Here is a 12198-nt window from a genome sequence, read left to right on the forward strand (position 1 = left end):
CTTTGTGTATCACAAAGTTATTTTTAAATTGACAGAGGCAACCTCGTGGGCTTTGGTCCTCTACGTTAGACTGCGCGTTTTGAATTTTTCACGTTGCTGTGCAATGCTTAATAGCCTGCTGTCACGTTACTGGATTTTAAGGGAGCAGCCAGATCACTGCTGCATCCCTGGGGGGGTGTTTGCCCCAAAAATTGATCCAAAGGGGGCCATGTGAGGTGTCAAATGAAAGCTTACTTTCTTCTGATTCTATATAGGCTATTCATGTAATTGTATAATGTTTGTGTGTGGAGTTATAAATATGTACTCTGTGTTGATGCTGAAAGATTCTGTCTGATGCAGACCAAGGGACTGGGAATGTTTGCCCATGGACATGCTAATGAGCAAAGCTCCAGGGAACAATGGACTTCTGGACCAAAGACAAACCTGGCCACTGGCCACGTGACTCCCTCCAGCTTGGAAGAAGCCAGGAGGGGGTATAAATATGCCATGTGGCCAACTCCACCTTGGTGCTCAGCTCAGCTCTTCATCTCAGAGGCAAGAGTGCAGGGATCAAGGAGCCGGAAAGAACTGTGGACCCATCCTGACACAGGATGTACACCAAAGACTTTTAAGCCAGCAGCTATAACATCTCTGCTGCAAGCCTGCATTGAGAACTGGGAGAGTCGATGCATGTAATGTACGATACTTTAACAACCTTACTCTCATGCTTTTCTTTTTGGTAGTAATAAACCTTTAGATGTTATAGATTCTAAAGGATTGGCTCAGCGTGATTTGTGGGTAAGATCCAGAGTGTAAATTGTTCTGGGATCTGTGGCTGGTTTCTTGGAACCGGACAGAACTTGTTCGGGGAAGGTGAGATTGGGTTCTAAAACCCCTCACCTGTGTATGAGGCCCGGGGCCGTCTGGGGCACAGATATTGCTGGGATGTCGGAGGGGTTTTGCTCGTGAGGTTTCTGGCTGGCCAGGCAGGCAGCTGAAGCGCTCTGTGGGACTGGTTTGTGGCCTATTTGGGAAAGTCTCCAGTCAGGGGGCTATAGAGAGCCCCAAATTGGAGCAATTTGCCCTGAGCAGACGCCCTCAGCTGTGCACAGAGCCGGCCCGGTCCGTCACACCTGCAAACCAGTGGGCTTAAGGGCCGCCGGCTCCAGGCTGCCCTGGGCCAGTTTTGAAATGTACAAGAGTCCCTAGCGGGAGCTCTTGTGCATTTCAAATCCACAGCACCCTCATGGCGCCTGGGGTCAGCTGGGGATTCCCCAGCTGACCCCAAGTTCCATGAGGCATTTCCCCAGAACTCAGGGTCAGCTGGGGAGTCCCCAGCTGATCCTGGTTCCGCTAAAATGCCAAACGGAGCCTAGGATCAGCTGCGGAGTCCCTAGTTGACCCCGGGCTCCACGGTGCTTCCCCTTTGAACACTGCTTCCGTATTTCAGCAAGGGTGGGAGTTGACTAGCCCAGTGTTTCTCAACCTTTTTTTTATGAAGTACCCCTTTTACACACAAAAAATTATAAGTACCCCCAGTTTTCAGATACACTAAAACATTTTTCTACCACTGCAACACATTTATTTAAACAACTTAATCATAGCCAGGCAGGTGATGAAATTTTTGGGTGTAAAAAGTACGAAAATAATAAAGCGCTGTAAAACTTAAAACAAAAATTCAGTTTTCTCCAAATTTCAGTTGTGTGGACATACCCCCCAGACTTCTCTCAGGTACCCCTAAGGGTACGCGTACCACTGATTGAGAAACACTGGACAAGTCGACTGACTAGCCAATGAGCATTTGGATAGTCAACTAGTCCTTAACATCCTTAGTTTGTGAAATAAGAAAAAACACACGGTGGGATTCTTCGTTAGCTTAAAAAAACCCCACACAAATTGTATGCCAAGACATGGGTGATGTTTCAGAATTAGAAAGCAAATCAAAGTAAAAAGCCATGCAAAGCCAACTCTGTCAAGGTTTTGAGTCCTGAGTGGTAAAGATTTGAAACTACAGCTTTGTTTATTCAAAGGCAGACGTCCAGTACATTGGAATCTTGATAAAGTATATAATACGTCTGTCGGTCTGTCTCCAGGGCTGCGAGAATAAATTAAAAGTTAACTCAGGAAAGAATCCAGGAAATTAAAATCTCTCTCATGGGGCAGCTGTATTTCAAGTTATACCCACAGGATCCAGTGTCCCTTTTCAGGCAATAAGTCATCAGCAAGTGTGTTCATCTTGTGTGATTGCTACTTGTTGTCTTTCGTTAGAGCCTTTAGGAAATCTTTAAAATCAGAGCCCCTTCTCAAAACTTTCATTTAACTAATTAGGGAGCAATCTAGGCTGTATTGAAGTCAGTGGAGGTTTTGCTGCTGACTTCAAGTGGGCCAGGGTTTCACCCTTAATAAATCACCCACACAACGCCTGCATTTTCAGTTGAAATCCAACCTCAGGACTGTGGAAATAAACAGGAAGAAGTAAACCCCATCATCTTTCCAGCAATTACTCCAGAATTACATCTACATAATGGAGAGCTGAATCTGGCTGCAAGATCCGTCTGGTCACGTCTGCGCACAGAAGATGCAGCAGCATCACGCCGCAAAACTACCATTTCAGTCGAGCGCGTTCACACACCGCCACCTGGACCAGTTCTGGTTATATCCACACAGCAGCAGGTGTCGCATCAAAAATATGGTGCAGTGTGGCTGGATATGCCAGGGAGGGGGACTCTGCACCATCTGCAAGCGTATCGCCTTGTGGAAAATGCCTGCCGTGTATTGGGGAAGAGCCGCTGGCATCGTAGGGAACGGCAGGTGCTGTGGGTCAAATGCCCAGCATTCCAACAAGGGAGGTTAAATATCGGTTAATTGAATAGTCAAGTAACTTCATGAATTCTTATTGGTTAGTCGACTATTCCATAATCCATGGGGGCGGGGCCAGCAGCCAGCATGCCAACTCCCAAGGACCCCCTGCCACTCCGTGCTGCAGCCTCTGAATCAGAGGCAGCAGCATGGGGGGGTCAGGCAGGCAGGGGCAGACTGGTCCGGCAGGATACCGGGAATTTCCCAGTGGGCCGTCGTCCGGTGGGCCATCGTGTCCGCACGCCGTTGCTCTTCCCTCTGAGCAGTTCCGTGTCGGTGCTGTATGCATGACATGACGCAGGGGGTGGGGCTTGAGGGACACACAGGGGTGACGTGATGGGGAGGGCCATTCTCAACCCATTTCCCAGGCCTATTTTGATTGCCAGTACGCTCCTGCAGGCAGGAGCTGGTTTGCGAGGGGAAGCCGGTTTAAAAACCAGCTCCCCACATGGACCAGCTGCCTGCCACCCTGTGCTACTGCCTCTGATAAAGAGGTAGCCACGGGGGGTGGCAGCAGGCCTTGTCTGGAGAGGGGGTAGTCTGAGCTGAGCTGTCTGCCTGCCTGGATCCTAATACACTTGAAATACAGAGCCACAGCAGGGGGTGATCCCAGACCTGTTGCAAGCCAGGACTGAGACAGGCTGCTGGCCATCCTGCTAAAAATTACTGGTGTGTGTGGGGGGGGGGGGAAATGTGTGTAATCAATAGCACTAACCTATAAGCTTTTGCTTGCTGGTTAATCGACTACACTATTACACTCTGCCAACAGGCTAAGGGCAAGAGAGACCGAACTGTGCGTTCGTCATGCTGGGGAGGAGAGGTCCGCTCTGCATCTGCCTGTACTTAGCTACACAGAGGCCTTTGGTCTCAAAGGACTGCCAGCCCAGCCCACGGCAACACAAACATCTCTTGCCCTTAGGTCACGTCTGAAAAATTCCTAGAGGAGAGATTTTTATGGCCTGCTGCAGGGCTGGCAGGCAGCAAGAAAACACCCCAAACCACTACCAACTACAGAGATCAGAGGGGAGAGGAGGAAAGCTCGGCAGAGATTTAAATGGGACGCGGCTATTCAGGCTGTTTTTTATTATTCTATTAAACCATAGGTGACTGGTGCCTGTCGAAGGAGGGGCTGCAGGATCATGAGGGAGAGCTCCATTTAGCAAGTAAAATTTGGGTGGGGGCACAGTGGGGGGTGTAGTATTAAACTGAAGTATTTATACTACTTCCTGACATCACAAATACACGCGGGACATGTCTACACTACCCTCCGGAGGTTGAGCTTCTAGCATTTGATGTAGTGGGTCTAATGTAGACCCCTAAATTGACTGCTGAAGGCAGCCCCCGCCGGTCTCCAAAGAGAACAAAAAAAAAGTGCCACTGTAGTTTAACCACCAAGTAAAAGAAACAGTGAAAGAGAAAAAAGGCATCATTTAAAAAGTGGAAGTTAAATCCTCGTGAAGAAATTAAAAAGGAGCATAAACTTTGTCCAACGAAGTGTAAAAACATAATTAGGAAGCCCAAAATGGAATTGGAAGACTGAGACAAAAACTCAAAAAGTAATGGCAATTTTTTAAAAAGTACATCAGAAGCAGGAAGGCTGCTAAACAACCCAGGATGATCGGCCCCTGGACGATCGAGATGCCAAAGGAGCACTCAAGGATGATAAAGTCATTGTGGAGAAACTAGACACATTGCTTTGCTTCAGTCTTCACGGCTAAGGATATGAGTGAAAGTCTTGGACTTGTGGTCTCATTAGAGGAGGTTTGGGAACAAACAGATAAACTAAATCATAGTATGTCACCAGGACCAGATGGCATTCACCCAAGAGTTCTGAAGGAAATCAAAGTGAAATTGTGGAACGATTAACTGTGGTTTGTAAGCAATCCGTTATATCATCTTCTCTACCAAATGACTGGAGGGTAGGTATAGAATCATAGAATCATAGGACTGGAAGGGACCTCGAGAGGTCATCGAGTCCAGCCCCCCGCCCTCAAGGCAGGACCAAGCTCTGTCTACACCATCCCTGACAGATGTCTGTCTAACCTGTTCTTAAATATCTCCAGAGAGGGAGATTCCACCACCGCCCTTGGCAATTTATTCCAATATTTGACCACCCTGACAGTTAGAAATTTTTTCCTAATGTCCAATCTAAACCTCCCCTGCTGCACTTTAAGCCCATTACTCCTTGTCCTGTCCTCAGAAACCAAGAGGAACAAATTTTCTCCTTCCTCCTTGTGACACCCTTTTAGATATTTGAAAACCGCTATCATGTCCCCCCTTAATCTTCTTTTTTCCAAACTAAACAAGCCCAGTTCATGAAACCTGGCTTCATAGGTCATGTTCTCTAAACATTGGGCCTGGAGGCTAGAGCTTTGATGGCTAAGGTTCGAGAATGATTTCCAGGAAGAAAGGTCAGGAAAAATGAAGAAGTCCCAAGCTTACACGGGGTGGAAAGAACCTCAGCAGAAGCCACACACCTTGGCCCATTCTCACCCTCTGAAGTGGGAAGCCCCAGGAGGGCACTACCAGGTAATACAAAGAAATCCATCCCCCACCCGCCCAGCACAGCTCTCCTGTCGTTCTACCAGGTGTTCAATTATCCGAAAGGTTTCCTGTTGGCTTTGTGGGATACAATGGCTCAAGCCTGCAGCCCCTAACCCAGATGGCTCCAGCTCAGCTCTGCTGGATTTGGCACCGCGGCCCCAATCCTGCCATCGGATCCTTCTACTGCAGATCCCCCTGCCCGTGCCGATCCCCAACCGGGTACGCCAGCTGTGTGAGGGCTCGGGATGTTAAAATGCAGGGAATTGATTAACCAGATAACTGCTGAACATTTCAGCAGTTACACGGTTACACGCAGGGTGGCAGCCAGCTCCCCGGGAGCTGGCTTAGAAGCCTCAAAAGCTGTTAAGCTGGCTCCCGGCACGGCACACACCGGCTCCCGCCTGCCACCTCGTTCTTAGGGAGCCAGCTGCTGCCCCATGCTGCTGCCCCTGATACAGCTCCGGTTCTTAAGCTCCCACCTGTCTTCCCCACGCTGCTGCCTCGGTAGGCGGCTCCCCTGGAGCCGGTGCATGCTGGGAGTCAGCTTTTAAGCTGGTTCCCCATGCATAGCAGGCCCCATAGTGCTGCCTCTATCAGAGGCAGTAGTGTGGGGCAGCACGTGGCTTCCCCAAGAGCCGGACCCCATGTAGCCATTTGAGTAACTGATAAACTCCTCCTTATCAGTTACCCATTCACACAGATACGCTCTTACATCCCTAGCAAGGGCAGCTCTCATCAAGTTAAAGTGACCTGCAAGCCTGCCCCTTTAAGCAATGGAAGTCTGTGGCAGAGATCAAAGGGGCTGTAGCAGCAGACTTGTGGGAGCTCCCAAAGGACAGGCCAGCCACAGGGCTTGTGCCAGCTGTATCTGTTTGATTTTAAAATGCTCCCTGGCCCAGGAATGCAACACTAGCACGTTCCACGCCCTGATCACTATGGTGGGCGCAAGAGCCTTCTCCTTTGCAACATCTGCCCTCTGAAATAGCCACCTTGGATTATACATTCTTGGCCATTTCTGCCTCTGGTTATTATTTGGCGCTGCAAAAGCGCCTTGGGTGTCCATTTACAAGGCGGGTGCCCTGCAAAAATCCGGGGTCAGGGAAGAGCCCGCTTTGCTCTGCTCCCCAGGAATAGAACTGGGCAGTTTGCATGCAGAAGGCAAAGCAGGACCAGCCCTCCATGTTTAATTGCATCGTCCAGGCACCAAACAAAGCCACCCTCGCAAAGCTCAGGGGTCATACGCGGATTTCAACAAAGGAACCTCATAAGCCAGGCAGGGCACAGCATAACACAGCTGCTTCGCAAGACGTGCGGCTTCAAATGAAAGTGCCAAATGCAAGGCGGGGAGGGAGGGACACCAAGCCGAGAATTCACCCCTAAAGGCAATAAATGCCAGCACGCACCACTAACGCGTCTAACCTTCAAAGCCCAATGCTGCTCCCACCACTATGAATGGGAATTCTGCTCCTAACTTCATACGAGTGTTGTTGGATCTAGCGATGTTTAGCCCAGGGGTCTCCAACCCTTTGACGCAAGAGATCACTTTTTGAATTTAAGTGCAACCCAGGATCTACCTCACACCCAAATACCTTTGTCCCCGCCCCCCCGCCCCCGTTGTTCCCCTTCTCCGAGGCCCCGCCCCTGGCTCACTCTGTCCTCCCTCCCCCATCCTTCCTTCCTTCCTTTCACCAGGCTGGGGCACAGGCTCTGGTCTTGGGGATCTGGAGTGTGGGAAGGGCTCTGAGCTGAGCCAGGGGGCAAGGGTTGGGGGTGCAGGAAGAGGCTCAGGCTCGGTAAGGGAGTTTGGGTCCAGAGGGCCTAAGGCTAGGACAGGGGCTTAGGGTGCAGGAAGGGGGTTCATGACTGGGGCAGGGGTTCAGAGCTAGCTCAGGCTGGACCCTGCTGACCTCAGGTGGCTCCTGGGTGGTGGGGCAGTGTGGGGCTAAGGCCCTGGCCCTGCACCACTCTCCAAACTCCCTCCATCCCAAGCCCTGTTGTTTCCCCCCTCCTCCGTTCTGTGGAGACAGGGCACCCTGATATCAGCGCCCTCTCCTCTGCTTGCTGCCCAGAGCAAGATTCCCAGGGAGGGGCAGCTCCAAGGCAAAGGGCAGGAGATGAGCAGCAGTGAGGGAAGGGGTCGCTGAAGTGCTGCGCTTGACAGCCTCTTGGCCACACCAGTCAAGATCACTGTCAGAGGCTCCAAGATCGACCAGGAGATCCCGATCGACTGGCTGGTGACCAGGGGTCATGTAGGCAGGGGAGAATCTCAGATGTCATTGTTTCTGGCCCTTGTGATCACACAGAAAAGCCTGGGACAAGTATGACCCACGAACGGCTCAGAAAGGCAAAGGAAACAAGAACCTCCCCCCCCCACGCACACCCCCGCCAACATTTTTCGATCTCATGCTTTTTGTAAAGCAGTCAAGCAAGCATCTGGAGTAGACGACTAGCAAGCATCTGGAGTGGATGACCTTGCCCATGCAAAACCATCACTTGAGCTGCTGAAGGAGCTTAGTCCAATGCGTCGGGATGCAATTACAACAGCTACGTCATTTTTTTTTTTGCAAGTGCCTCTTCACCTACTAATTATAGCCCGCTGTAATTTAACTATCCAATAAAAAAATCACCCCGAGGATCTCTATTTTTTCCTCCTATTTGAAAGCAGAAGGGAATTTATTTCAAATCTATGTACAGAAAACAAAATTCCCCTTATCCATGGCTTTCCATGCAGGACTTTAGAATTTTATCATCCAGCGAGTTCCATGGTAAACGTCACGTTCTGTTCTCAGTATCCCACAGAACTGTGCTAGGCAAACAGAACAGGATGCTCCAAAAGCCACCATTTGCCTGGACAGCTCCATCTGAAAGCACCTGCAACCACTCATAAAAAAAACCCCATAAACGATCCTGCAATTTACTGATGTTATTTGGTGGAGAGACACATGATCGAGCTGGAAACCGAGGACACAGACTTGTCTGTTTCAAGCCTCTTACATCTAGCACCAGCTTCCAAATGGCACAGGGCTCTTTTAAGAGAGCGTGCCCCATTTGCAAACAGGGAAGCTTACACAGACTATCCAAATTGCACACTTAGATGTTCAGCTCAGTAGCTAGGGTGAAATTAACCCTGTGCTGACACCAAGCACATGGCTGATACATCCCATAAGTTGCAAGCGTTCCAATCCTGCAAGGACTCATTCACATGCTTAACTTTGTGCATTCCCAGTGCACTAGATTAAGCACAGGTGTATGTCTTGGCAGGCTCAGGTCATTAGAGGTGCACAGGCATTGTATAAACCCTCAGCTTGGGGCAAATGTCTCCCCATAAACCCCCTAACACAGCCTCCCGTGCCAGGAAACTAGGCCCACAGATCTCACTTTAAAACAGAACGAAAGACTTCACCCCCTTTTGCTTGCTAAAAGCTGATTTACTCGAGATCAAATTTGAATTTCTGACTCTGCAAGAGAGAGAGAGAGAGAGAGAAATCAGCTGTAAGACTCCATCAAGTTCCACTTTCAGGTTCTGTGAAAGGACTCATTTTTCCCGTTCGACTCTAATACGTTTGGCATTAAGTGCTGACAGTTCTGCCCGGGTGTTCTGCCAAAGATAAACCATAGACGCATCGCTTCTTTTTAAGATACTTAGGATTTACTAGGCAGGAAAAGGAAAAGGTTTCCAGCTCTCACTCTCATCCGCACAATCCCCCAGAAAATTCACAGCAGTAACGAGGCTGTTATCAAATGAGTAATAAAATGAACTGAACCACATATTGGAGGACAAGAGGGTCAGAAATCTTCTGGACAGGAGTCATGCTCCAGGGATTAAGTAATTGCTGATCATTGGAGTTAACATGCTAGAATCACATTTGTTTCGTGATGGGAAACATCATATACAGGCTGAAGGCCACGCTTGTTACTCAAATCACTCCCAGAAAACACTTTTGGGAGGACTCAGCAAAAGAGCCGAGTACCCCTGTGGAGACAGCCAGAAAGGGGAGGCTTGATTTAGTACATAAACCAATCAATTACTGAACGGATTTGATGGATGGGAGCAACTTCCCAGCCAACCACCCCGCTGCAGGGTGCATAGATGACATGACTTTGCATGCTTACTGCAGCAGGCTTTACAACTTGGCTAATATAACCCAGGACATGGGAGTTATTATTGGAACAATAAAATCCAGGTTGCACAGACGTCCCCAACTGCCCTTTTTAAAAGATAACTGGCTCGTGAAATGAATTACTCGCCCAGCGCAACTAGAAAGGGGGTGTGAAGAACCCAGAGTGTTTCATTTTAAGTTCTTCAAAGCAGGTTTAGCTGCCAAATTCACACTTTTAAAAAAGAAAAACGACTAGGGATGAAGTTTGAGCTCCCCTCACATGCGTCTCACACACACATACGTGAAAGACCAAGCAACCCAGCTGTGGTCCTTAAGGAGACGAAGTTTTTTCTCAGCTATGCTGAGGTTGCAAAAGTTTGTGTTTCCTTATAAGAGTGGCGAGGAGTCACTCTTATAAGTTTCCTTATAAGAGTGAAATTTTGCAGGGGGTAGGAGTAGAAGGAGCTGGAGAGAATGAAAGCATTCCAATGCAGCACAACGCCTGCAAACTCCAGTTTGCTGGGACGTTTCCAGTTGCAAGATGCAGACAAAACAGGAAGCAACAATAAAGCAGGAAAACAACCCCATGCGTCCATCCTTGTAGACAGCCCCTTTCAAATGACGGACCCGATTCGGATCACCTGTCCGCACTCGGTTGGAAGCCTTTGACTCTAGCTCTAGCTGCTCGTTTATGCCAGCATACAAGGAAGCAGAATCAGGCCGGTTTCTCCAGCTCTGTCCCCTTGTTTTCAGAGATCAGGTCAGAGCAAACTGTTCCAAAGTGCAGAATCTGAAGTGTCCCGCATAACCCTCCCAGCTCTGTATCCCTTCCCGCCACCGGCCCTACCTTGTTGGCCCTGCAAATGAAAGCCCGGAGCCTTGTGTGACATGTTGAAGGGGCATGCACCCACACCACCAACCAGTGGTGAAAGGAACTTAAAATTTCGTACAGGTACTGTCCTATTTCACCCCAGGGCCTTGCCAGCTCTTTCAATAGCTCCCTGCTGGCTTTTTGCTGCAGCTCAGCCAACCTCTTGTCCAAACAGTGCACCAGGGCAACCCCACTTACTGTCACCTCTACCACCAGCCCACATCCCTGGGACCCACTGATTCTAATGCCCTGGCTCTCCGAGGGGAAGCATTTCAAGTGGACCCCACAGGACCTGCAGCCCGCGCGGATGCTGGGGGCTCAGAAAAAGGCAGGGGCTGCGTGGATCGCAGGCTTTTCCAGTTCACTGCTCCCCGGTCCTACAGAAATCAGGTCGCAGGCTGCCTCGCTAGAGGACTCGCCCCCCACCACAACTTTTGCTGCCGCAATAACTATTGCACGTACCACCCCGCCGCACGCCTCCCAAGTCCCGGCCATGCACGCACCTGCCCAGCAGGAGAACTCTCCCTCGTGCTCATTAGTTTAATTAACCAGCCAGCGCTGCCCTTGCCTGCGCATCGCCCTCTGCACAGCTGCAGCTCCAGTGGGGGGAGGACGCAGGGGGGCACCAGGCAGCGGCGCAGCAGCAGCCCCACGCATCTCCGCCCCCTTGCGCACCCAGCCCGCCCCTCTCACCTGGCCAGCCGCTCAGCTGAGCAGCCTCCACCGCTGCGTGCAGCATCCTCTCCCGGGAGCGCCCGGCGCCGCTCGCGTCGGAGCCGGGGAGGGGCGCGCGCGCGCGCGCCCCCGCCGGGCGCCCGGGGGAGCGCGCGCGCGCGCGCCCGAGAAAAAGCAGAGGGGACGCAGCTGGGGCTGCGAGGGGGCGCTGCACGTGGGTCGCTCCCTGGTCGCATCTCAGCGCCCCCACCCCACACCGGGCTGCACCCGGGGCCGAAGCTCCTGCCCACCGGGCACCCCATCCTGTGCACACTGGGGTTCCTTCCAGGGGCCAGAGTCCGGGCGCTGCTGAGAGGGTCCCTAGGGCTGCCTCAGGAGACCGATCCTGGATTCCCCCCTGTGCCCAGCCCCAGTGTCCTGGGTGGGGATCCTCCCGGAGCAGGTTTGGGTCATGTGAAATCGACACACCCAGCGGGTCCCAGTGAGCAGCCTACCACCCCCATAGCCGGGGAGCAGTGTTCTCTCTGATCTTTTCCATCCATGCCTGGATTTTTTTCCCATCCATGTGCAGAATAATTTTTTTGTGGTGCACTGAGGCATGAGCGAATGTGCACCACCCCGAGTAACACAAACCTAGCAGTGGGTGCTCTGCTCATCAACCAGGTGGCATTTGGATCTCTCCCCTGTGGCTGTGCAGCTTACAGGGAACACTGCTAGGGAGGCCCGGCAAGGGGCCCTCTGTTCAGGTCAGTGTTCCTACCTGTCTGAGAGTTGCACTTCTGAATTAAACATGAATGTAGCCAAGAGACACATGGTAGAACAACATGAGTGGGGGAGGGGAGGGCTACAGGCCTCTCCATGCTGTCACTCTGGCTTCATGCCAGAGTCCCTCTTGAACAGAGAGAGTTAACAGAGGGCAGGAAGGGACCACATCAGAATTTGTGACCTTGAGGATGCCACCATATTCCGTTTTGTTAGAGTTACACAATACCCGATTCACCCTTGGAACTCACTGCCACAAGATATCATTAGGCCCAACAACTTCTTATCCATAGAAATCGATAGTCCTTTTTGGATGCTGAGATCATCCAGAGCTTTAATAATAAGAGTTTTAAAAAAATACAACTCACATGAGTTTTGAGTTGATACAAACGTCCTGTTTTGGGTCAA

General features: G+C 50.8%; 1 protein-coding gene across 2 annotated transcripts in view; it reads right to left on the bottom strand.

The window, feature by feature from the left end:
* The window catches only part of LOC102463920 (zinc finger protein 385C), a 222168-nt gene extending 211034 nt beyond the window's left edge, over positions 1-11134 (bottom strand). The window contains exon 1 of one of the 2 annotated variants that reach the window (XM_075911606.2): positions 11047-11134. In XM_075911606.2, the coding sequence (XP_075767721.1) occupies positions 11047-11092 (46 nt within the window). In that variant the 5' untranslated portion in view covers positions 11093-11134. Of the gene's footprint in view, positions 1-10856; positions 10998-11046 lie in introns of those variants that run through there. The other variant, XM_006130935.5, reaches the window with a different exon arrangement.
* Between the last annotated feature and the right edge of the window lie 1064 nt (positions 11135-12198).

The sequence above is a fragment of the Pelodiscus sinensis genome, chromosome 29 (genome assembly GCF_052426305.1).
Source record: "Pelodiscus sinensis isolate ZL-2025 chromosome 29, ASM5242630v1, whole genome shotgun sequence".
Lineage (NCBI taxonomy): Eukaryota > Metazoa > Chordata > Testudines > Trionychidae > Pelodiscus > Pelodiscus sinensis.